The sequence below is a fragment of the Platichthys flesus genome, chromosome 17 (genome assembly GCF_949316205.1).
Source record: "Platichthys flesus chromosome 17, fPlaFle2.1, whole genome shotgun sequence".
NCBI lineage: Eukaryota > Metazoa > Chordata > Actinopteri > Pleuronectiformes > Pleuronectidae > Platichthys > Platichthys flesus.
Genome location: NC_084961.1, coordinates 13204340 through 13230997, shown reverse-complemented (window position 1 = coordinate 13230997; position 26658 = coordinate 13204340). Strand labels below are relative to the sequence as shown.

General features: G+C 41.7%; 1 protein-coding gene across 2 annotated transcripts in view; it reads right to left on the bottom strand.

Moving 5' to 3' along the window:
* col16a1 (collagen, type XVI, alpha 1) overlaps positions 1 to 26658 on the bottom strand; it is a 66315-nt gene that overhangs the window by 33132 nt on the left and 6525 nt on the right. For both annotated transcript variants that reach the window (XM_062409830.1, XM_062409831.1), the window contains exons 3-8: positions 17301 to 17369; positions 17100 to 17217; positions 10885 to 11008; positions 9795 to 10076; positions 8137 to 8217; positions 4088 to 4156 (exon numbers count right to left, since the gene is read on the bottom strand). In XM_062409830.1, the coding sequence (XP_062265814.1) occupies positions 4088 to 4156; positions 8137 to 8217; positions 9795 to 10076; positions 10885 to 11008; positions 17100 to 17217; positions 17301 to 17369 (743 nt within the window). The remainder of the gene's footprint in view (positions 1 to 4087; positions 4157 to 8136; positions 8218 to 9794; positions 10077 to 10884; positions 11009 to 17099; positions 17218 to 17300; positions 17370 to 26658) is intronic.

The window sequence follows — 26658 nt, the reverse complement described above, 5'->3', positions numbered from 1 at the left end:
CACACTGGAGTCTCCGGTTTCCCCCCTTATCTGCTCATCTCTGGACCGCAGGAGGAAATTCATGCGAATTTAGATTTTGGAGACAGGGACTATCCCTTGATACAAAGCAACAGCCTTGGTCCAAGCCTCAGTGCCGTCCCACAAGTCGCATTAGAGAGTCAATTCAGTGGAAGCGAATGTGTGGGTGTGAACTGCGAGGCTTACTTTCTCTGCCAGTTCCTTGGACGCAAAAATCTCCTGTGGTGGAAAAAAGAGAAGAAAAGAAGAAGAACAAGGAGGGAAAGAAATAAACTATTTATTCTTTCAATCTTTGCCTCAACAGTGCTTCAAGTTTCGGCTTCACTTCGGTGCACAATTCGTTCCTGTCTAGACACTGGTTCTGTTGGTTTCATGGCCAACGCTGGCTCAGCTGAGATCCAGACTCACTGAATCCAGAGGCATTGAAGCCATTCGCAGAAATATCATTTAGTCTGGTTTTCTAAAATTTGGCAGCGCGGTCACATGTTACAGCCCCATTTTTCATGAAATATAAATTAATCTTCAGCTCTTAAATATTACAACCTTATAATAACGTCATATTCCCAGTCACTACCAGCTCGGCCTTTGCTGGAATTACATCTGTCTCCTTTGCAGGAATGCCCTATAACAAATCCTTGGCATGAGGAAGCCGTTGTTTTTCTGTCGCATATGTTGCCGTTACAATTTATTGCATCAGACAACAAAGAGAGGGACATATAAGGGTCATCTCGGCATGGCACGCAGGTCATTAACACTTATTCTAAGAGGGAGAAAACAGATGAAAGAGGGAGAGCAGAGAGGGTTATGTGTACCTCATGAGCCCTGAGGCAAATGATGAGACGGACCCAGCTGTGCAGGGTTACAAATCAGACCAAAACAAAGTCAACACAAAGCGAAACAAAATAAGACAAACAGAAAAGAAAAAAAGATGGTAGGGGGGAACTGGAAAGCTGAGTGGAAACAATTTGCTCAACTCAATAGAAAACACTGAGGCTGGGGAAATGAGACACAAAAAGAAGCCTTCGGGACTCCTGACAACAGGATGACCTTTCAGCTGGGAGCAAAAAGGGAGCGAAACAGAGATTTACAGTGTTGGAGGATAAGAAAAGCAGCGTGGGAGAGATTTGTCATAGTCGAGGAAAGCAGAAACTGCTGTGAACCAAACACATACACAAAGCACTGGTACACATCTGCGTCAAATCGGATTCTACTATGGGCTTCAAAGGCAGATTGTGGACTTTACTACTGTTTGCCATGTGAGTCCAATAAATACATTTTTTATTGCTAATTTCTTATTCTATTGGCGAAGACGACCACCATATCATAATACCACGTTTCATTTGATTTAAATCCTAAATTATTGTTGGGATCTTATTGCATTTAAATTTTGTAATATGGACGTATTACATTTGCCTCTGTCCTGTCATATTTTATCACGTTGTTAATGTTGTAAAGCACTTTGTAACTTTGTATTGAAAAGTGATGTATGAATAAAGTTTATTATTATAACTATAATAATTATATAATTATTATTTGGATAAATGTGTACTAACTGATGAACGAGGCATCTATGGAATTGTGCAAACTTTTGTACCTAGTACTATTCAAAAAAGTATTCAAAAAGCATTAACAACATAAAAAAAATGAATTACCAGTGCGGCTATATACGAAAAAACTTTCAATGCAATCAAGAAATTTAAGCAAAAACAAAGCAAAGGAAAATCTTGATGGTATAAAGTATAACAAACACAAAAACTGCAATTAAAGCCCATTGTAAGAGAAGAAGAGTTTTAAAAAGGACACTCGGGTAGCCTGTCTGATTCCCAAGAGAAGCAAAGGCCCTTCTTGCCTGTGTCTCAAGCTTTGCACCGGGGACTGAGAGCAACAGCTGGTCTGCAGATGTGAGGTAGTGAGCAGGAGCGTGACGTCTGAGGTGGTCAATAATGTAAGACAGAGCAAGGCTGCTTAGTGATGTAAAAAGAAAAAACAAGCAGTTAAATAAAAAAAAAATCAATTCTGAAAACCCTGGGAAAACAATGAACAATGAGGCGAGAAAAGTGAGAATCCTCAGCTGCAGTATATTGTTCAACTTGGGCATAGTTGAACGATTTCTGGGGCAGTCTGGCAGTTAATGAGTTACGGGATTGTGAATGGCCAAAGAGACAAACGCAATAATTAACATTTCTGCCTTACTACGTGAAGAAAATCTTATCGCTACAAAAATACCTTGGCTCATTTGGTCATTTTGCTGAAATGTTTGAAAAATTCAGGTCTGAATCGAAGATTGCTCTCAGATTTCAGGCGTCATGGGAGCACCCCATTTGCAGAGGAAGGTCAGACCTGGCGTACCTTTGTGCTGTGAGCTAGGTTTTTTGTAATAACTAAAATGTATGCAATCATGTGCATACAAATGAAGAGAAATATTGGAGTTGCAGATAACCTGACCCAGTAGAGAACAGCAAAGGACCACATCCATCCATTTATCCTTTGAGGGTCGTGGGGGGGGGGGGCTGGAGCCAACACCAGCAGACATTGGGCAAGAGGCAAATTAGAGTCTACAATCGACCTAACCCCATGTCGTTGGATTGTCGGAGGAAGCCGGAGTTAAGCCCATGCAGACACAGGGAGAACACGCAAACTTCACACAGTCGGACCCCGGCTGATCCAGGATTTGAACCGGGAACAGCAGAAATTACTGCTCCTGTGCCAAAAGTACCCCAAATAAAGCATAATTTAAATTGGGCTGCAAAACTTTGTGTACTTCCAAAGAAATTTTCTATCAATACTTGACCTCAATTTAGCCTGGGCTCACTCAAAATCGTCGTCCTACATTCCACGTGTGCTCAGTGTTACACGCTGCCACTCACGCAGACTTGTGTTATGGGTTGGTAACATCTGGTCTGCACACTGGAATTCTGTAGTTCCTCGTTGATTTACACAAAGCTACACAACCGAGATAAAAATAGAAAGTCCTCCAGTTCCCGTGAGTATTCATGTTCACTTGTGTGTCAGTGTGAGTGTGTGTGTGTGTGTACCGCAGAGCAACAGAGAAAAGTCGATAGAAATGTGTGAAATGAGGACAGGCTCCATTCATGGCAGTATCACATCTGTGGTATAGTAAAGACTGAAAGAACAGAGGAGCTGGCGATGTTACGCATGCCCTCAAAGATGTCGCCATGTGAGACTAAACATCTCGATACACATATTAAAGCAATAAGTCTGCAAATAACCGAAAAGGAGGAAGAGTTTCAGCTGAAAAAGAGAGAGAAAAACTCAGAGAGAGAGTGAAAGAGAGACATTCCTGAGTTATTTTAACTGTGTCTGGCTGGGAACATCTATGGGATTGATTTCTACGTCCTGAAATCTGCTGGAGCTCTAAGATAACACCAGCAAGAGAAAGTATGGGCCCTAATGAATAGATAATTGGATATAGGTCCCATTAATATGAATGACGAAAACCAGTGGACGTGGAAACGAAAATAAATTGCTTTTACGGTAAACTGGAAGAACTTCATGTATCAGGCGGCGGTGAAGTAACCATAAAAAACACAGCGGAAATGTGCGGCGCAACGGCTCCCATGTGTGGCATAAGGCTCTGTATGCAAACCACTCAACACTTTGAACGATTGCTACCGGTGAAGTTAACTGTACTGAAGTCATATAAAAAGTCTAAAACTCTGAAGCGATATAAAGACCACGGCGGAGTAGAAAACCCTCTTGTCTACGGCAGAGCATCAAAGGGAGACAACCACCGAAATTCACATTCGCTAAAAGTCCTCCAGACCGGTGCTTGGGCTGCCGGCAGGAGCGTCTCCGGCAAACTCACACTGTCTCAGTAACAAAGCGCTTTTCAGAGTGTGTGTGTCTGTTTCTGTTATGCCTTGTGTCTGATGGAAAACATGTGTTGTGAAGACTTCAGGGAGGGAGACGGTTTGCCATTCATAACGGCCTGTATTTTTCAGTTTTAAGGTATCGAGACTCTACACGTTGTATTGTTTTTATCTGTAAGAATGCAGAGATTTCTTTCTGTCCCTGTGCGTGTGTGGCGATGGCATGGTCGGTTGTTTACCTGGTGAAACATGTTTTCCATCAGGTCGTTCTCAGCAGCACGGCGGCTCTTGGGAGCATCGGGGGGGCACTGTAAGCACAGAGCACACAGATCATTTGAGACATCCTAGGAAAAAGGTCACTTTGGTGATTTCAAACCTGCATCGTATATTATTCATACAAAGCCTCCCTGCATTTTTGGCCTTATTGCTGGTGGATCTGACAGAATCTTCAAATGAGGCACGCAGGCACTTCCGATTTGCATGTTTATTTTCAAGGATAAATCTCTTCTTGTAGGGTCAAACAAATGAATGATTGTGTGGCTGGGCAATAACCAGCATAAAAACGCTATGCACATCTAATACATGTTGTTTAATGTCTTGGTGCAGCACGTGAGCAAATGAGGCTGCGAAAAATAGCGGAGGAAATGTGTGTTAGACCATTTATATTTCAAGTGAAACTTCAATCTGCGTATACTTGATGCAACATATATACACATGCCAACCAGGACACCGCCCCCCCATTTTTTTCTCTATCTGTCACTGAACACTGAAGAGGACTCTTCACTCTCTACCCAATAGGACACAAGCTCTCATCTGAGCACACAAACAAACACTGAGGACCGATATAGATACACACAGGCACCTTTTCTCTATTGAAGCCGAACTTAGTGGTTGTGTTCATGCGATCACACCTTACCAATGAAAACTCTTTAAGCAGTCGTAAGGTAGACTGGACTAAAAAGGGGTGGGTTAGCTGTTTACCAGGATCTGGTACTTATGGAGAACTAACATCTGCTCATTTGTTAGTAGTAACATTAGTTATACAGAATTTTGGTGATAACACAAAGCAAATTTGTTTGCGTCGTATGACTTGCCCGATTCGTGCCACAGGATCATTTATGTTTACTTGCCCAAGCAACCCAAGTAAACACAACTCCAGGACAGAAAGAGGAGAGGACGACTACTGGCTGAAGTTACTTAAGTTGCTGCATTGTACCTGTTGTGGAAATGCCGGAGCAGCCAGCCAGCCAGATCTGAGGAATGTCATAGTCTTTTCCAGGAGTGCTACCTGAGGCTGACCCGTGAGCAGTTTTAAAGATCTGCTAGCTTGAGTCAGTGCCAGGACCTAAGTTGCGCCATTCGCCTCATTCAAAAAAGTTGCTTCTGTTTGCATCTTTGTATTGACTTTTGATGAAATCTCATCGGGTTAAGTGTGAACACAGCTTGGACAAGTGACCAAACTGGACACAATCTTGACCTGATGACGGCACTAGATTAAAAGTGACCAATTCACCGGATTCATCCAAACGAATTTGAAGGCCATTACATCCTGTAGTTGTTGAGATATTTCAGTCTGGCCACAATGGTTTGACTGACGGACCAGCACTGACATATGAAATAAAACAACATTTTAAATTATCACATCTTTTAAAAACACAACTTGAACACAACTAATCACCTAGAAAACCTCAACATTCGACTGAAATGTGTTATACAATCCAGCCTCGAACAATACAACGGATGTATAAAGTGTTCCGATGTCCTAGAGAGCTCAGATCACACAGTCAAAGCTATTGACAGCTATCTGTTCTGTCTCATCCATTTGTGTTTAAAGACGCTGGAGCCTTCATGAGCGTAAGAGCACATGAGTCCGTGCATATGCCTGTGCACGCACGCACCTCCACTGCTCATCCCAAATTTAAATGCAGCTCGGGGGCTGCCCTGCAGCACGTACGCCTTGAGCGAAGGAGAAGAGAAAAATCTTTGCAGCAATCGGCCCTTCCTCCAGAGGACTGTGCAGACTTCAGAAGCAGCCTCTCTCTCTATGGGGCCAATTTTTGCAAGAAAACGATTGACAAATTTGAGTCTCAATCCGTCTGCGTGTAATCAGATTTGTGAAGGTGTTAAAGAATCTCCGAAAGTGTCATGAGATTTGTGAATGTGTGCATGGATCTGCTAATCTATAATTAGAAATATGTATGAAAAAAACACTTGCGAATATGTATTAAGAATCTGTGTGTGTGTTAATGGATTTGTACATGATAAAATAAATATATGCAAATATGTATTTAGAATCCGTGTGGGAGATAATGGCTGAAAAGTAAGTATTTTGCTTTCATAGCTGAAAATGCAGTCATTAGTTTCTGTTCAGACGGGCTCTCAATCTCGATATTTTTTTTGTACAAATTTGCAAATCCGCTTACACACACACAATTTTTAAATACAGATTTGCAGATCCATGTACACATTCCCAGCTCTCATTACACATTTGGAGATTCTCTTTACACATCCACAAATCCGATTACACACAGACAGAATGAGACTCACATTTGTCAATAGTTTTGCTACAATAATGGTCCCATGTCTCTCCCTTATTTGTATCCCTCACATAAAATAATTCCTCAGGTAGGGGAAGAAAGAAAAAAAAAATCATTCATCAGGTAATGAGAAAGACACATGGACGACACATAAACTCGGACAAGCACAGACACCCAGGAGAATTGTGACAAATAGCGGGCTGAGCACAAAACTGCCTTCGGCTTAAAAATAAACCCAAGAACCGGCTGTTGGTGTCAATCACTTTCTCTTTTTTTTACCTGTCAAACATAAAAAATGTCATGTTGTAATTATGTTCAGTGAATCTGTGTTGTGTTTGATCAGGCTCTTTCGGGGCTTTTTTAACGCCTGCGACAAAACTGCAGGTTAGAAAGAAATAGGCAACGAGAGAAAAGAGAAGATTAAAGAAAGGAAGAAAGGAATGGAGTAGATAATTGCATTTCTGAAGCAACAAGAAAAAGTTGTTGAGACGCTGTAGGAGTGCAAACAATATCGGCGAACCACAGTTGATGTGACATAATTGCTCACAATGGAATTACTCTAAGCCCTAGTCAATTTGTTTACATAATACGCAATGTTAACAAAGCCTCAGGACCAATTCATCCATCCCTCACATATTAAGACAGGGTTTTCTTATTTAAGGAAATCTAGGAGTAATTGATGGAGTGCTTTACATTAACAGCTCTCCCTGTGTACACAAATTTGGGGGCAGGGAGCCAAGTGTGTTTTCCTTTTCCTTCTCCGACCATTAACACTCAGTTGAACTAAAACAGACAAAGGGATGCATAACAACGCGAATAAGACTCCAGAGCAACTGCAGAGTTTATGGTGTTTAATTCTGATCATGCAGACGCAGCGATTTCCTGCAGCTGCTCCAGAGTAAACAACTATGGCTTTTGCTGGGAAGCAGCTGGAACAAGTGAAGCTGATAACATGTTGCTGCCGCAGGAACGCAGCACCGGATATGACGCCTTTCAAATTCTGCCAGTGGCACCAATTGGACGTTTTATGTGAGGTTTTGCACTACAACTCGGCTGGATATCGGACATCTCAGTCAGGACCACTTTTATTAATTTGCAATCAGTTTGATTTGGCAGTATTTCTCTGTCCTGGGACCTCCCTGCCCTTCAATGTGCATATACCTGGACAGACTAAAGTGGGGAGAGCCCCTCCCTACTCGTCCATTGGCCTTCATGACAAGTGAGGCAGGGAGAGAAGCAGCTGAAAGACCCCGCACAGAACAGAGCAGACATCAATGAAAACGCATGTGTGAAAGGAGATGCTGGGGTCGAGATGGTCAGTGAAGTGACTTTGCAGTGGTGGCAGGAGGAGGAGGCAGCTGTGCAGCACGTAATATGAGCTTTGCCGATTGAAAGCATGGCAGAGGATCAGCTGAGCCTTTAGCTGATGTGGACTGGCATGGAGTGTTATTGTGTGATGTTTCCTGGGATGGGGCATCAAGGCTCACCTGCACACACCAGGTGCACGACTGATGTGGGGGTTGTACAGGTAAGATAATATGGGCTGCTTTGATTCATTCCGTTTTGCGGAGGTGTGTTTTGGCCTTACTCTGGTTGATTTGTGTTTCATTCAGGTCACTCTCCTCCAGAAAGAAAATAAGGGTAATTCCAGGTTTACCATTATTTGAATAATAGGGATGATGCAGGAGAGAAATAACTAAGTTGTTATGATTAATTATAGTTAATTAGTATGTAAAGTCTGTCAGTCTCACCCGAGCTCCAGGTATCTCACAGCAGGTCTCCTGAGTGGCGAGGGCTGGATCACAATACAGCATCACCTGCTGAATGTCCATCTGAAAAAGAGAAGACCCAAGATAAGGAAGAGGAAGAGGTTGTGGTATATTCCACAGGCCGGTCTTCCAGTCCTCTGCATTGTTTATGGTGAAAACAAGGTTAAATGAGGCGGACGAGGCGGTAAACAAAGTTGAAAGGCAGTTCATTTCTCAATTATATAAATTATTAGGAAAGCACTTAGTCGGGAGCTTTTACGTGTGTGCATGTGTGTGTGTGTTGGGGTGCGTTTCCACCATTAGACTGAGGCCATTTTAAGAAATTGAGGGTTTTTTATCTGATCCTCACTGTCACACACCTTTAAAAAAGCTGTTCAAGTGTTAAGACGTAGTTTTATTATGGTTAGAATTTGGGCTGGGTTTGGGTAAGGGTCTGTGGGATGCATTTTGTTAATGAATGTCCTTGCAAAGATAGAAGAACACTCCCTCCAGGGGCTGACAAAAGACCATACCTGCTTTCTAACTGGGCCAGTTAATTGATCATCAAAAAGCAAGTGCTTGGATTACCAGGTCTATTCATCGCTAATAGTCCCAATTCACTTCAGGCCCATTCTGCCAGGTAGTCCCCTTGCTTTTTTAATCAGGATTTAATGAGATTGACTCAAAGAAAACAGCAGCTCAGGGGCAAAGCCTATGGTCTACAACATAAACACATTCACACAAATCCATATCCACGCACAGAGAGAATGTATTATTTCACTATAAAGGCCATCATGGGAGGCTGCTTTGCAGAAAACGTTTTACTCTGTCCTCTCTGTTGTAAACTTGGCTCTATAAGGGAGGTTGGAAAAAAATCTACTCCATTAAAATTCTATATGCCAAAGGTATACTGGATAGCGTTATTCAGCAAATCTCTGCCATGCCTTTCCCTATGGCAGAGATCCCAATGAGGAGATTTGGTTTATTCACACCACTTCTGCAACAGAGAGCATAAAGGTCACCACGTTTTCAAAGAGGGAGTGTCGATGACATTTACACTGATCTGCCTCGACATTAAACCCAGTAACAGGTATTATTTGTTGTAACTGATCGAGGTACAGTGAAAAGCCTAACGTTGAACAAAAGCTCTTCAGTTGTCAAGAAGAGGCACACAATACTTTATTCAAATAGGGCATTGTGTATTTACTTTTGTCCCTTTTTTTTATGTCAAAATTACTGGATGCAATAGTTCCTCTTTGAACAAGGACTTCTAAAGATCCTTCTAATCAATTGATTTATGTGTTTCTCAAAAAGTCTGCCTCATACAACTGAAAACGCACAAAGTGAAATATGTTATGCTCCCCTCCATCAACTCTGGTTTGTCTGTTAATCTTTGCTCAAATTCTGTGTTTGACACTATCGACTCAGTGTTGACTCAATTTGAATCGACCGTTTGAAAAAGTGGGATAGCAGTATCAAGGCATTGATTGGTTACTTGTACAAATAATTTATGTTGATCTTGAGATCTACATATTTCATCCCTGAGCTGTTGGTCTGATGCCTGTCTTTAGCCAACGTTAACCAAACTTATTTTTGTCCAGGCATCTCGAGCTGGACAAATCTAGTGTTACTTTGAGCAATTATTATTATTATTACAATACCTGAACAGGCGCAGCATCAGAGGCCCGCATGGCCAGCAGAGTGTGTCCGTCAGTGGCCAGAGCTCCATGGGGCTCCAGGGGCTTGGTCTCAATGGATCTGCAGTCCACGTGAAGGGAGGCGACCCCTTGTTGCACGCTGAGAGCCACCTTGTGCCAGCGCAGGTCCATCAGCGCCTCCACCCCCTCCCCAGTGAAAACACAGCTCACCAGGTCGGCATCGGCGTCCACCCCCTTGGCTCTCAGGGACAGGGTGGCATCGGGGCCACTGAGGTCTACAGAGAGCTGCAATTTGGGCAGAGATTTGGGGTTTGGAAAGGTCGGAGGAAAGTGACGTTTAAATATGCAGAAATGCTAATGCAACAACGGCGTGTTCAGTATGCTGGCCAGTAAGCTCAGGCCAGTGACTAAGAAATATGTACTGTATCTCAAGTTGTTTGAGTGGAAGTCGCTTCATAATAAGAGTAATTTGTACATGCTGTAACCCTCTAACAAAGCTGTAGAACACAGAAGCAGAGAAGAGGTAAAAGGAAAGACATATTAATTACACACGTACACATAGAAGCCAATCAATCACTACTAATGAGGCGGCTCCGGGCTCCATCCATCACACACATTGAGTATTTAAATCTGGTCACAGACTTGAAGTGATTATGGCGACTCTGTGGGACTCCAGTGCTTCATCATGGAACACATATGAATAACAATGAAGGTGAATGAAAGAGGAGAGCGGAAGATGATTGAGGGAAGAGCGAGGGAGAGACAGCGAGGAAGAGAGAGAGAGAGACAGAGACAGAGAGAGCGGGACCAGATGAAGAAAAAGAGAGGACAAAAGACGCGTGGAATGAAAAGGGGGAGCGAATTGAAAAGGTGTCACAAGAGAGAAGAAATCGAAGGCGAAAGTGGATGACTCTGCAAAAAAGAGGTGAGAGGCAGCTGCAAGAATTAATAGGCAAAAAGTGTAATGAATAAAAGGTGAGAGACCAAGGAAGAGAGTAAAGGGAAAGAGGGAACATAATAAGGGAGGGATATTGAAAAAAAGAAGCAGGGATATGTAAAGCAGGCAGTTAAGAAACAAAAGAGTGAGGTGCACCTGTGGGTATCCCTGCTGATCAGATATCTGGAAGAGGTAGGTGGTGTCCCTCAGGGCAGCCTTTTTTAAAGCCAGGGTGAAGATCAGGGTGAACTCCTCCGGTAAGCCATATGGGAACACCTGACTGCAACACACACATTCACAAGGGTCAGGGAGTTTAAGGTGGCAATAGTTCATATTTATGATCAACTCACAAACCGGCCAATTTATAGAGATTTAGTGAACCTTCAGCAAGAGCAAAAAATCCTAAACATGATTGACTGTTCTTGTTGAATAAATATAAAAGGAAAAAAATCCTGAATTCAAGGCCTTAATCAACATCCGTGGAATAATACTATAAATTATTCCCAGGCTTAGTTTGGTTATAAATCAGTTTGGTAGTTTTTGAGTAACCCTGCCAACAGTTAAACCAACAAACCAGAAACAGACCAGGAAGAAAACATAAACATAAGATTACATCTCACACGGCTCTGCAGTTCCCTTCAGCTCTGCGTAGTTATTTAGTCTGTGTGGCTCATTATCTTGATTTCAGGGCTCCGGACTTAAGATCACTCTGACCACTCTCATGAGCAAAAGAGTTCAAATAAACCCACTCTACAGCACCTGTCCGACACTTAATTGCAAATTACCAAAGTAGCAACTAATTAGTACAAATATTGGAATAACTAGCAGCTAAAGAAAGAAAGGTTAGAACTGTCACTTCACAGAAAGAAGGTTCTTGGTTCGGACCTGACGGACGATTGGGGCCCTTCATTGTTGGCATGTTCTCCCCTTGTCTCCCGCTTCTTCCCACAGTCCAGACATGAATATAAGTGTGAATGGTTCGGTGTTGTCTCTGAATGTCAGCCTGGGATAACCCTGTAATTTACTGATAATCCATAGTGCACCCACACCTCGCCCAAAGTCGCTTACGATTGGCTCCTGATAATAAATTGATGGTGGAGACCAAAAACAGAGCTAAACAATGAGTAAACACTGGAATGTGATTTGACGTGTCGACCCACAACTCCAAATGCACGCCATGGGTTGCTTGGTATTTTCCGGATGTGTTTAGAATTTGCTAATGTGTTCATGTAAAATCCAGGATTTATGAAGTTGACGAAGTCTCTTAAATATCTCAGCCTCCCTTACTTTGATTTTGACTTATTCTTCTGTTTTAATATGTCTTGTCTTAGAGAGAAGTGCGATACTAAATCTTTGGAGTACCCTTTCAATTTCTAGCGACACTTAGCTCTAAGACCTTAATAAAAGAGAGAATATCGTCATAGCACTCAAATGGAATCATTTCCCTTCTGCTACAGCAGTTCAATTTTGTATGTACAATTTTGTATGAACTGTATGTAAAAGTATATATGTTTGAGCATGCGTAGACATCCAAATTTGAGGATATTCAGTATGTATTTACATAAAATAAAGTATACTTGCATACAAGACAACAAATTGCATGTGTATTGTCTGTTAAAGAGAGTTCACATACGGAATATATTAAATTAGCCGGCAGTGCAATGCAGCTGTGTGTAACCCAATGGCATTAATTTTCATAGCAGATACGGTCCTGCAAGCCTCATCCCTCAGCTTTAGTCAAGGGCATCTAAACACACAAATAAATACAAACACAGAAATATTCACTGCATGTGTAGATGTATTGAGAGATGAAAGGTTCACAAACAGGCCCAGTGAAATTCATGCTCACTGAGATGGTGAGCACTTTGAAATATTCTCTTTCGCTCTAATTCTTTCCTCTCTCTTTCTTTGAGCTTGCACACACACACAAACACACAGACACACAGACACACACACACACACCCACACACTAACGCACATACACCTAATTGTTGATGCTGGCAGCTGGTTTCCCACTCCTAAAAGTGGGGTGACAGTGATTTATGACTGAAGGAAGATCCAAGGGAAAACAGCCAACTACAGGATGTCAAAACAAAGAAAGGATGAGTAGGAGAAAAAGACTAGAGAGAGAAAACATTGAACCAATAGACCTGGAGAGAGGGAGCGATTAATAAAAGGGAACGATAGAGAGGGGGAGATAGAGGAGAGTAAAGTGAGGGATCAAGAAATTCTGGGTATTGTAGGAAAAAGCAAGATGGTTTAATATTAACTAATCCATTTTAAAGTAGGTAAACAATAACAGCTGGGAAAGAGAAAGCGTCTACAGGAAATAGACATGGAGAGAAAAGAGGAGAAATAAAGAGGGAAACCAATTTTGAAAGTAGAGTTGTTTTGCTGTCGATTAGTGACATGAGCTGCGGGGCACAAAACCACTCACAAACTATTGACTTTTGGGTTGAAAGAAACTCACCTTACCTCTTACATTTAGTTGCCAGGGAAAGAGCACAGAACACCCAGCGCACCCACCCACCACCCACACAAACATGCAATGGGGAGATACTGTACTGTAAATCACCCAGTATGCACCAGACACATTTAATTCTAACCTCTCCCGACTCTGAGAGAAACGTACTCCTGCGTCTCCTGTTCAAACAAGTAGAGGAGGAAGAAAGTCGGTGTGAGCCAAAGAGGCACAGGGGCGAAGAGGGGAAGAGGAAATCTAATGTTGAAAAAGCAGATCTCTGGCTTAAGATGGGAAAAGCACCTGGAGAGGATATGTACCCTACTTGTGTGGCCTTCGGTTGAGAGCGATGAAGAGCCTTTCTATGTCTGAATTTGTAAACAGATAAATTATATACAGAGTGTTTTTACACACTGCAACATTGTCCCTTTGTCTATCTGTGATTGTATGTATGTATGTATGTATGTATGTATGTATGTATGTATGTATGTATGTATGTATGTATGTATGTTTGTATGTATGCATTATTGTGTACAACTTTGTAAAGAAAATTACCATAGAAAACAACATTTACCTCCATCCATCCATCCCTTTATCTGTTGGTATTAATGGTTCATTCATGCTGTCACCCCTTGTCCAAGGCTTTTTTAGGCCCTGAGCAAAATGTAATTCCCTTGTTAAGTCCTGACAAAGTAAATTGGGAAATTGGTATATACCAGAGTTCAATCTTAGTGGCATGCATTATTGTCTCTGGGTCTGGTTGCTAATCTCAAAAAATCTAGAATTTCAAAAACAGCCTGACTCTAAATGTGCAGGAATAAAACTGCCCAAAATTTGAACAACAGTAAGAGTCAACATCTCTGCAAGGCTGTAGCACAGCAGAGCTTTGAGCTAAATGCTTTTGTTAGCACGCTAACGTGCTAGTGTTTAGCAGGTTTACCAAGTTCACCGTCTTAGTTTGCTAACATTGACTTTTCCCAACTTGAAATCCAACAATTCAGCAAAAGGCAAACATCTTACCAAACAGAAAGCTGACCGCCAGATCTCAGTGTGGTTACAAAGTTGTATCCCTGTGCTGCCGTCTGCACACACACACACACACACACACACACACACCTGAGCTGCTGAACTCTGTGTCAATAGCAGCTCCTGAGTTTGACAGAAACGAGCTAATGAATGCACGAGCCAAAAATAGCGGTTGATATAAATTATACAGGTTCACAGACCAAAATCAGCATTTTATGTGGCTACAGCACCGACTGTAGACAGGCTTGTTGTTCCACAGGTTCATCATTAGTCCGACTGACAATCATCCCTCTTTTGCAGATGTAAGCTAAATTATTTTTACAAAAAGTACTCCAGCCGCCTTTCACTGACTCATATCCCCACGAACCGACTGGATTTACTCTCTAAAGATGAAATGTCTCTCTTTAGCTTTTCTTTATCCCACTTCTTCCTATTTTATGACCCTTCGGTGGATATTTAAAGGAAACAAAGAATTCTCCTTTGTGCTCCTTTTATTTAGTTAACATTTTGATGATCTTTTAAATTCTACAGTCATACCTAACTTCAGAGTAAGACTGGCAGCAAAATGCTTTAATGTAAAAAAAAAAGATATAGTGCCACCTTTTCTGTTTTACATTAATTTAATACATTTCACATTGGTCAAAAATTGGTCACAGAATAGCTTCCACTCTCTCTCTCTCTCCCACGCACGCTGTTGCTGCTGCATAAAAGAAACAGACTCAAAACATCAACTCGTATCCTGCTGAAATTAAAATGACGGCTACGAACTGGTGATCATTTCACAGCAGACGACTGCAACAGGTGAGGGGACAAGCAGCTTCATGATGTGTCACTGCGTTAGCTTGGATTAGCCGAATGGTTTAGCCTCTGATACAAAGTAAAATGGCACTTTCCAATTATGGCGCTTTACAATTGCTATAAGCACACATCGCACTTCAGTCAGCCTCATTGGCGATGAATAGGAAAATCTGCTTGAGTGACAGGAGTGTGTGTGTGGGGGGGGGCAATGTATAATGTGCTTTTAGAAACACAGTACATACTCTAGGACGTAGAAAGAGGGGAAATCGAGGCTTCTGCAAATGCACATATCCTGTACAAACCCTCACACATGTAGATTTGACAATCCTACACACATACACATGCACACGGACAACATGCCAAGTGTACAAACAGAAAAAGCCACAGAACAAGCCTGAGGGTTGTTGTTCACTCATTGCCTGGATTTGAACCTTTAACCCTCCCATTCCCTCGCCACTACATCCCTTAATCGCCCATCTGTTCTCCGCCTCCGCTCTTTCTTTCTTAATGCCTGAAACACTTCGGAGCGCTGCAATTAAACTAGGCAAAAGTAAAAAAAAAGCTTTCTAAATAAACAAAGTAAAGGAGCATTATGACTAATCGACGCTGATAGAAAGTCCTCTCAGATTTTCGGCGATGCAAGGAGGAAAAGGAGAGAGGCGAAATGCAAAAAAGCAAGCAAGTCTCATCTGATCTTGTTTATAGGACATGGGGTTCTATGTATCGAGAGAAGCAGAACAAAAGGCAGCCAACAGGCAGGGCTGATGTGCTAACATTGATTATTCTCTGTCTGAGGTAAAAAAGGTGTCGCTCAGGCTAGTATTCTGCGCCGAGAGAACTGAGAGCAAAGCTCTCGATGGCATCAAAATTTCAATAAACGCAGCACATTACAGAATCCCAAACCAGCACCAGAGAAAGGATAGAGTGCGTTGTTTCAGTCCTCTCTCTCTCTCTTGGCTAGAGGCAAAACAAAAACATCTTTGATTTTTCCTCTTTGCTTCCAAAGATACTGAGTTCCTGAGAAGTGACAGTTTTTTGGTGTCCTCCTCTTCCCCCCTTTTTCTATAGGAACAACTCCTATCTAAGCCTGTGACAAACAATATGTGTGACACATTTAGAACAAAATGTCTCCAAAAAGGAGTGTTTTGTGGACAGATTTATTGGGCCTTCAGGCGAGTGGAGCTCACAGCACTGGGCAGAGTGATGAAATACTCCAGGCTGACCCAATTGGCAAGTTCTGACAAACTGCTTTATCTCTGGTTAGAAAGAAGCTCAGCCGCCTGAAAGTCCCGCTTTGATGCACAAGAGCTGAAACAAAAAACAAAAAAACGACAACAAAAAGAGGACTGAAAAACAGCCAGCTCATAAACACTTTCCGTAAAAACACAATCTGCACCCAACTGGTGTGTAAACAAAATGAAAACCCAGGAAAGCATAATTACACCAATGTCATGCTGCAGAGCCCTGAGTAAGGAAGCTGTGTTCTGTTGGATTTTATGGCCGTACAGTAAGTCTCTTTGCTCCGGGAAAAAGTTGTGTACAACCCTTATTTATTTGTATTACTCACAATGCATCATGTCCACTAATGCAAGCCTCACTATGATAGATTGTGCACAAGCAAACTGTCGTAAACTTGTAATTATGTGAACTAGTTTTAATAAGAATGTGCGGTCGCAACCGGGAAAATCCACTGAGCTGTTACTGTTCAGTTTTACAAGCCAGGGAAGTGGTATTTCTGGAAATGTAATCAGAGATTGACCCGTGGTGTATGGTTTGCCTAGTGTCTGCTTTTTTTAACACAACTGCCAGTGGACATTGCTGACATGATGAGCGAGGGTTCAGAGGCTGAACAGCCGCAGGGTTTTTCAGTCGATCCGTCTTGCTCTAGGTTCAGAAGCTGCATGAAAACAGAGAGGCCGTCAACATAAGCCCGCTGAAAGCTTGGAGATCCAGCAGAGAGGTCGCTTTATTTCTCTTCCTGTAATTCACTCTCTGCCTCCAAAAGCCGTACACAGTGTTCATTGCATGAGATGTGTCGGTTTGGAGGAGCCGTACGCAGTGTGGGAGAGTTGTGGGGTAAACTCACTCGGTGGGTTGCAGGAGGGCTACCTTGCCCAGGCGGAGGATGATGGGTCCTCGTGGGTTGCGGATCTTCTTGACATCTGGACTCTTGAGCAGGGAGAACCGCCTCACCAGATTAAAACCTGACAAGAAAAGGCATTGATCAGCAACCACACAAATAAAGCTCAGGGGAGCATGTATACCTGCTTGTGTTGAGACGGTTCACCAGTGATGTTGTGCCTGGCCGTCTGAGGAAACTTCCACTCATCCACTTGTAAGGACGGGCATTGTACATCTGCAAAAACAAAGAGATGACAAAGAGGGATTTTAACGACTAAAAGTTATCTCGAATCAAACCTTTCACGCTTGACGCGAGGTGAAATGGACACAGTGAGCGTGAAAGAATCAGCAAATTCAAACACAAAATACGTACGTTTGAGAGTAATACAAATATTGATCTAAAAGGAAGTTGGTGAAGGTTGAAGTGTCAAAAATAGTGTAAAACGCAGGGAGAGAGATGAAATGAGGGCAAAGCTGTGCAGAGAGGAACACAGCCCCATCTGACGGCTTGTCTGGTGCCGAGCCTGTCTGTCGCTGTAGCCTACGTTTGATGGATATCTTCTCACCCTGTCAAGGGAGGTTACAGAGAAAAGTGTTGCCTGTCAGAGCGGCCTGCCTGGCTACAGGGGGGAGATGGGAGATGTGTGGAGAAAAAAAATGGACTCATGCAGGTCGACATGGACCCTGTGAATCACTGTGATCCACAGTAAATTGATCTCTTAGGGGCCAAAGACCACGGCCCGGAGAAAATGTTTTTTTTTTTTATTGAAGCTTGAGGTGTCCTTTGTTAAAAAATATAATCAATAATACATGATCATTTTCTCAGAGTAGTGTTGCTATGTGTAATATAAATTAATAGATATTTGATGGTTTTCATTAAACCTTAATCAAAGCCACCATGCATGAGGAGGATGGTGTTTTTTTTTCAAATGAGCTTTCCAAAGACAAAAAGCATAAAGGTTTAAGGATGGTTTCAACTGCATGTTTATCTTGTCTAACATTACCCGGCTAACTAGCTGGAGAGGGGCACCGTTAGCCAACTTTAATCATCTGTGTGGATACATTTACCTTTGGAAAAATAGCTGTTCAAGACCTGGAACATTGAGGTCAAGTGGGTTAGTTTGCTGTATCGGATTTAAGAGTAACATAGCAGCTTTGTCCCAGTCTTTAATTAGTTTGCTCAAGCAATTCTAAGCAATATTTGCCAATTATTAATTAACCTTATAAACAAGGCCTCTCTTGTAAAACTGAAGTTTTGGATTGCACTATAACACCAGAACTGCAGTTCACAAACACCATGTTTTCCATGGGCCATGCAGCTTTGGCTTCTGTTTAGAGTTAGCATGATAGCAATAGCTGAGACAAACTAACTTCAGGTTGTAGAATGTGCGAGTGACCTGAAATTAAAAATATACTTTTGTTTAATGTAAGTATCAAAATTAAATACTTGTGTTTAAATACACTTTTCATTGTAAACTCAGTACGTAATGTTTGAGGATGGAAAGCTTGACAGATACAGCAACAGGAACGCTGACTCACATGTTTGCGTTGGCTTGACGGTGGATGTGCTCGCGCTTGGTACCAGGGTAATTACAATTTCATGCTTGACACAATATGGTACCATGCCCTTTTAACTTTACAATGCTAAAGAGAAGTATTCTGGAAATAAAATCTAAAACCAGATGAACACACATCAGGTTCATCATGCTTGCTTTGCATCCTCTGCATTTACGTGATTAGATTAACTGTTTGAAACATGATTCGATTGGCTGGTGCCTCCAAGGCAGCATAGAAGTCGAGCTCTGCTCCATTTCTGCCACGTGCAGTGCTGGTAGCAGAACTCAATGCAGTTCACCAATGACGTCACCCCTTTACAAGTGAATTAATCATCATTCTAGTAAAACTAAAGTTTAAGTTCTTATTTGGATGCAAGGTTTATTTTATTTAAAGAGACACAGAAGAGTCTGAAGAACGGAGGAACTTTTCTTATACATTGAAAATATTAATGCATTTCAAACAAAAAATGTCTTCTGGTCTTACGGATTCAGCGTAATGAAGTTCTTGAGAAATTCTTTGTGATGAAACAGGGAGTGCCCTGCAGGGAGAGTTGCCTTGAAGCATGCAAAGGCACTGTCTGATTCCAAACACAATTTATCCAGGCTGGGAGTCACATCACAACGAGGTGAAAGAGTCTCGTATAATTACTCAAATAATAAGATCCAACTGACTTTAATTAAGATTTGGGATTTTAAGGAATTTAATTTCACGGAGGAAGGCTCAAGAAAGAATTAAATCACACTTAGCGCTTCATCAACTATTATCAAGTTCATCTCTCGACACCCTGCAGCTTCTGCTCGTCCTCTTTTGAAAACAAAGACCCCGGCACTGCACAGTGTGTCAAAGTCTTATTGCTGTCGAAACTGCAAATTAAAGGGTGGAAAAAGAGACGTCAAACAGCGGTGTTTTGAGACGAATTTTGAGTCAAATAAAAAGCTTAAATTGAAAGTGACTTCTTGACAATGTAACTGATACAACAGGGAGAAAAGAACAGAAAACAAAAATAATTGTAGTGTCTTCTGAGCCCTATGACACACATTGTGTCTTACATCCTTTTCTCACCCCCACACCACACACACACATACACACAAACACACATAAGCAAACACCAACATTCCCACTATCACACATAGTGTAACTGGACTGCTCCATCTTGAACCCGTATCTGCTAACTCAGCTCATGTACACTTTACGCGGCCTCACATACACTCGCCTAGTTCCTTTATTCATGTTTCTTTCATGAAGTCAAGAGATGGTAAGTTATACCATTCGCCACTGCTTACTCTTTTCTTATTTTTCATTTTTCATCACAGCCCCATTTCCATCAGACAGAATCGAGATGAAAGCTCTGTCAGGAATAGAGAGATCCTGGCTGGAGGCAAGTGGGCAGCAACACAAGAGAGAAGTAGGTGGAGAAGAAAAACAAAAAGAGAACGGGGAGAGCTTGAGGAAAGGCAATGGGCGGTGGTGGTACTTAGGGGAAAGCAACTTGCACATCCAGAACAGGACTCTTGAGGAAATGTTTTTCTTATCAGACTGTGTTCCAGTCCAACCTTAAAGAAATGAGGTTGGCATCCTGTGTGTGCTGTTGTTTCTTGAATTGCAATTGTCCGATGCAGTTTGACAAGCTTACGCTCTACTGGCTCAGCTATCATCATATCACAAAACACAGAGTTGTTGACTTGCTAAGTGTAAACGTAAGCATGGTAACATGTGGGCATCAAGCTCAAAATATAGCGGATGCTGATTTAGTACATTCAAAGTTATTGTACTGCCCTTGAGTGTGTAAAGGAAATGGATGAAAAAATCACCAGAGGGGCAGATTTCAATATCCTACAGTATCCCACTGAATCATGACTTGCAGTGCACCAATTTGTGACCAGGTACCTTATAAAGTCTACATGGCAATTTTGTCAGAAAACCTTTCTTCATCAACTGGACCGCTTTACGCTGACTCTCTAGTTATGTCCCCTAAGGAACAATGAGATAATATGCTGTTTTTTTATTTTCATCTATATTGTATGTGAAGCACTTTGAGCTGCATTTCTTGTATGAAAGGTGCAATACAAATAAAGTGTATTATTATTTTATTATATTATTGACCAAAAAGTTGGGTAATATTTACCATCAGCTAATCAACACAACTAATCCTACTTTCATGACATACTGTCATTTGATCCTTGGAGGCTGGCTCCAAATGAGATCAAAGATGGCAGCATCCATATTCGTCCATATTTACAAACATGGTATGGTGTTGAAGCCCGTGTTTGATTCCAACCCGCTGCCATTTATGCATGTCCTTCCCCACTCTCTCTCCGTCCCCCCTTTAAACAGCTTACTCTCCATCCTATCTGTTAAAGGCAATAAAAAGCCCCCATATTAAAAAACTGTCTGATCTGAGTTTGCATCTGGGACTATCCCACTACTCAATCATTTGTTACCTATTTTATAATCATAAATCAAGATAAATGCTGCGTTTACTTATTAAAGTGTCAGAGTTTTGCTTAGTGGAACTATTTCTACATACAGTTGCAATCAGAAATATTCAACCCCCCAAAGATTTTAAGGATTTATCAATTAAAGTAGACAGAATCTTGTTCTTTGATAAAGATTCTGCTTCGGATGCCTTCTTTATGAGTTGAGTGATACAGAAAATCAACACGGAAAATGCATGATGTAGTATTTGTGTGTAGCAGTATATTTTGTTAAGATAGCCATGTCACAATTATTCAACCCCTATATAAAATTGTTGTTTTTAAAGCTGTCTGACAGTTTTTTTTGTCCTAAAGTTGAGTTGAAACATTATTAAGCCTTTGGGAACTCTATACTGATCCTTCATTTGCTTCAGCTGTGATGCATATATAAACCCCACCCATGAAGGTATTCAAGGTGAGTTGCAATCATGGGAAAGACAAAGGAGCTTACACAAAAGCTGAGAGAGGAGATTATTTCATCAAACCTGAAAGGCCATGGGTAGAAGAAGAATTCCCCAAAAAATTATATTCCAAGAGACACAATTGGGAACATTATAAGGAAGTTTACAACTGATGGAGCAGCTTCAAACATGCCTGGCCGTGGAAGAAAGCCCAGCATTTCATCAAGGACCCTCAGCAACTTAGTCAGAACAACTCAGATAAACCCCTGTGTGACTACAAGACACCTACAGTATGACCTGATGAAGGCTGGTATAAGTGCTGCAGAGGCAATTTTAAGACATGCACTCAATAATAAAGGACTTAATGGCCGGCTTCAAGACGCACTCAGCTCTTGACCACAAGCAACATCAAAAGTCGACTAGAATATGCCAGGAGGAATTTGGATAAGCCTACAGAGTTTTGGGTGAAAGTTCTATGGACTGATGAAACCAAACTGGAACTGTTTGGACGTATGGACCAGTGGTATGTCTGGCGTGTGAAAGGACAGGCTTATGACCAGAAGAATACCATCCCCACAGTCCAGCATGGAGGTTGGTCAAAGATGATATTGGGCTGTTTTTCTGCGGCAGGAACTAGCAATCTTTATTGTGTACATGGCATCATGGATACACAGAAATACCAGGCCATTTTAAAGAGGAATGTGATTCCTTCTGTTGACAAATTAAACCTTGGTGATCATTGGACTTTCCAGCAAGACAATGATCCAAAGCAAAATCTCCAAATCCACCAAAGCTTGGTTGAGAAAAAGATCCTGGAACGTCCTGGAGTGGCATTCACAGTCACCAGATTCAAATTTGATTGAAAATCTTTGGTGGGATTTAAAGAAGGCAGTTGCAGCATGGAAGCCATCAAACATCACTGATCTAGAGGCTTTTGCACTTGAAAAATGGGCAAAGATTCCAATCGAGAGATGTAAGAAGCTTGTCCTCACTCACCGAAAACATTTTTTAGAAGTTATAAAAGCTAGAGGATGCGCCACAAAGTACTGAAGCTGGGGGGTTGAATAATACTGCACATGCACATGTGCTGAAAGAGTTACATTTTTCATTTGAACTTCAAAGTTAAGTCAACTTCTGTTGTCAAAATAACTAAAATACGCATCAATAAATATCTTTTGTTGTTTGATGAGGTTTTTTTGTCATTTATTGTCATTATCTGTCATCCACATCACTATAATGTCTATTGAGGTGAGGGGGTTGAATATTTTTGATTGCAACTGTAGAGCAGCTCAGAGGACAGTTGATATTTTAGTGGACTCTTGCACTTTGGCAGAGGACATGCTGCAGAAGTTGAACCCCATTTCCTCTCAAGCTGTGATCAAAGCAGCCCATTTGCTTGTTGACAAGCTAATTAGCTCAAAGTAGGAGTGTCACTCCAGGATCCCGCTAGAAGCTGCATGTAGCCTTAAAGAGATTGGATGGTCTTGGCTGGGTTCACTTCCTCTTTGATGGGTTATGTTTGAATCTTGCCAACGCAGGTAATGATATTGCACTGGCAGTCATGCAGTACACTGTTGCGTGTGCTCCCTCATGTCTCCACCTTGCCAAACATACAAATTCAGGAAATGTTAGGTCTTAAGCAAAATGAAACACCACTTTTTAATAGATACTGTACTTTATACTTCATTTGGATGGTAAACAAGTGATAACTACAGATCTGGAGGATTTGATTATATGATTCAGAATACAAAAAGTTAAAAAACCTGTATTTAACCTTAGATCAAAGACTACTCAATGATACACCACTCAGAAATGTGTACTATATCTATGCAAAATCCCAGCTGCAATACGTAATGTGAAGTTTTTACATTGTGAATGAAATTTAACAAACTTTAGAAGGCTTAGGAAATCAATAGCCTCATCTCTGATTATCTTATTGTAGCCAGAGTTTACTGAGGCCAACTGCGTCAGAGTTTCAACTCTGTTTTCAAAGCTGAACACTTGGCAGAGAGCTTTCATTTGGGAGAAGAGGTCAGAAGTGGGCTCCCGGTGTTAGAGAGTGTGTGATGTGTGCAGGTGGTTTTTCGATGTGCTTTACCATGAGGCTTTGTTAAATAGTTGGCTTTGTCTGCTGATTAGCACAAAGTCAGAGTCAGGAGGAGTCGTCTAGGTCCGGGGGCTGTAAAACACATGCAACATGAGGGAAGGAGAGGGGCATGCTGGCTTGATGATTCAATGGGATGATTCAATGTAGCCTATCCTGGGTTGAAATGGGGGTATAACAAACTGAGAGGGTGATTAAACAAGGGAAGGGATGAGACAGTCACAGAGTTTGGGTCTCACTTACCCTCTCGGCCAAATGAGACAGACGAGAGAGAACATTCCTGGTGGTTTTCCAGAGATAAAACTGCAGTACAGAGGAGTGGAAGGGCTTAAAATGCTGTGCTTACAGTGGGATGAGCTCACTCATTTCCCCCCTTGTAGGCCTCTGGCCCAAATTCAGTTCACTCTCACAAGCACACACAAACACAGCCACAGACTGCGCTCAGGACATGCACATTCACAAGATTTTCACAACAATAAAAGAAGACACGACATGCAGAACTCAGCACTTTTCTCAACAGGGATTCTGCTATTTGACTGGTATTCTGTGCAGGCACATACTGGTTATTGACGCTTGTTGAAAGCATCAGATGAAAAGGCAAAGGACAAAAAACTGGCAAACTATATTTCTATGCAGATGGGACTACATTCTTAAAGTCTGAGCTAATGCTTAAAGTTAATGCATTCTAATTAGGTCATATTGCAGGTAGGTGTGATGAGCTTCCATTACACATATTTTCCATGGATAGTAAGAGACCTCATGGGACAGGTTCATTCATGAAGCAGCACTCCTGAGGAAGCTGCAACCATTTTGCTCAAGTTCATTTCTTGCCCCAGTGACGATCAGGCAACGCCTTCTATAAACTCCAAACTAGCCTGGTCACGCCTTGCAGTTTACCCATCAGCCCAAACATTGCCCATCAGTAATAAGATCTGTCTCAATCGTCTAACATGCGAATGTTAACATGTTTCACTTATAAAATGAACACGTGAAGCTTCATAAATCTATTTTATATATTTTTTAAATGGATCAAATCATAAGTCTTCATTTAATGGGCTTGATCACTGAAGCAAACCGATATAAATATAGACTATTGATTTCCACAAAAAACGCTGGTGAACATGAATGAACCAAATATATTTCATATGAGTGGTTTGAGACCAAAATTAAGGTGAATGTTGTTCATATCTGGAGTGTTAAGTGTTAACTTTGCTGCATTTAGATTCCCCTCAATACTGACCAGTCTACGTGCTGCAAAAACAATCCCACACCACCATGCTTCCATCACTATGCCTCACTGTTACAACACATAGAATGAAGGCCAAACAGTTCAATCTGGGTTTCATCAGAGCAGAAAATCTAGTTTCTCACACTCTGGCTTCCATCTGGCCACTCTGCCATAAAGCCCAAATTGGTGAAGTGCTGCAATGATTGTTGTCCTTGCAGAAGATTTTTTTTCCCCATCTCCACACAGTTTCACTGGAGCTCAGCCAGTGACCAGTGAGTTCTTGGTCACCTCTTTTACCGAGGCCATTCTTCCTAGATTGCTCAGTTTGTTGCTGTTATCACACTTCTTCCATTTAAGAATCAGACCACTGGGCTGTTGGGAACCTACAATATAGCAGTCCTAAACTAACCTTTCCGATCTTTCTGTGCCTCCTCTGAGCTTTGGAGGCAGTCTCTTCAAAATCATGGATTGGTTTGTGCTCTGATATGCATTTACAGACCTTAAATGATGGAACCTTATGTTGACAAACGGGTTCCCTTCCAAAGCATGTCCAATTTCTTGATTTTAAAACAGGTGGACTCAGATCAAGGTGTAGAAACATCTTGAAGATAACAAAAGTGACATAAAATAGTATCTGAATACTCTAATGTGTTTCTCTTTTTATTTTAAAAGACAAAAAGTTAAAAAAGTTGGCATTAGCTCTGTCGTGATTGGATTAAATACCTTGACATTTTTTTTAGGCTGCAACATAACAGAAGGTGGAAACAATTAAAGGGCCTTAATCATTTCTGACTGGGCTGCTTCTGTTGCTGATTGCTGGTCCTCTCCAACTTCTGCTTCTGTGTAAACAAGCGTATTACTACAATTCATTGGCACTTAAACTCATACAACTTAGCTCAGAGTTTTAGTGCAGACAGCAGAAGCCTGAGTCAATATAAGTCAATATATATATATGTATATATATATCCATTACTTAAGACTACATAAGGTGCATGAAAATAACACATCAGTGACACTTTACTAAACGCAGGGTCTCTCAGCATTTTAATTTAGCAACAGGGACTAGTCTTTCAGGCTGATACACTGCAGAACTACACTGCAATCCCCCAGCTTTACTCCACCACACTAGTTTTACTTAAGCCTGCTTTCCCGCAGTTATGTCAGCAAATTACCAGTAAGTAGAGATTCGGATGAGTCAGAGGAATAGTCATAGTGTGGTGACGGGTATTTGTGCTGCACTTGAAAAAGCTCTTTCTTCAAACCAGTGGAGTAGAGGGCTCAGGGGAGCCGCGAGCCGACTCAGTCTAATCTGAGAAGCTTTCAAAAGGGTCTCCCTAGAGGGACCCCCCCCCCCCCCCCCCCCCCCCCAATTGACAAAGCTCCCCCCAGAGTACCACAAGCTATGGAAGATTTCTCAGCCCCGAGTGATACTGCAGAGTCGGCCCCAGAGAGCACGCTGACGATGTGATTCAGGAGCATGACTAAAAAAAACTTTAACGATAAAAGAGATTTCTATTCACCTCTCTGCCTGTCGATTTCTTGGTTGTCTGTTTCTGTCTCTGTAGCAAACACACATACACACACCTACAAATAGAAGCATCTGCCGATTCTCTCCAATATACTCTTTCACCATGCTTTGCAGTGTCATGCACAACACAGAGCCCTAGCTGTCTAATTGAAGGCTCATGAAGAGGAACACAACCGCACATGGTAAACACGCACGCCTTTTTGCCCCAACCGAACCACACAGCCACCAGCGG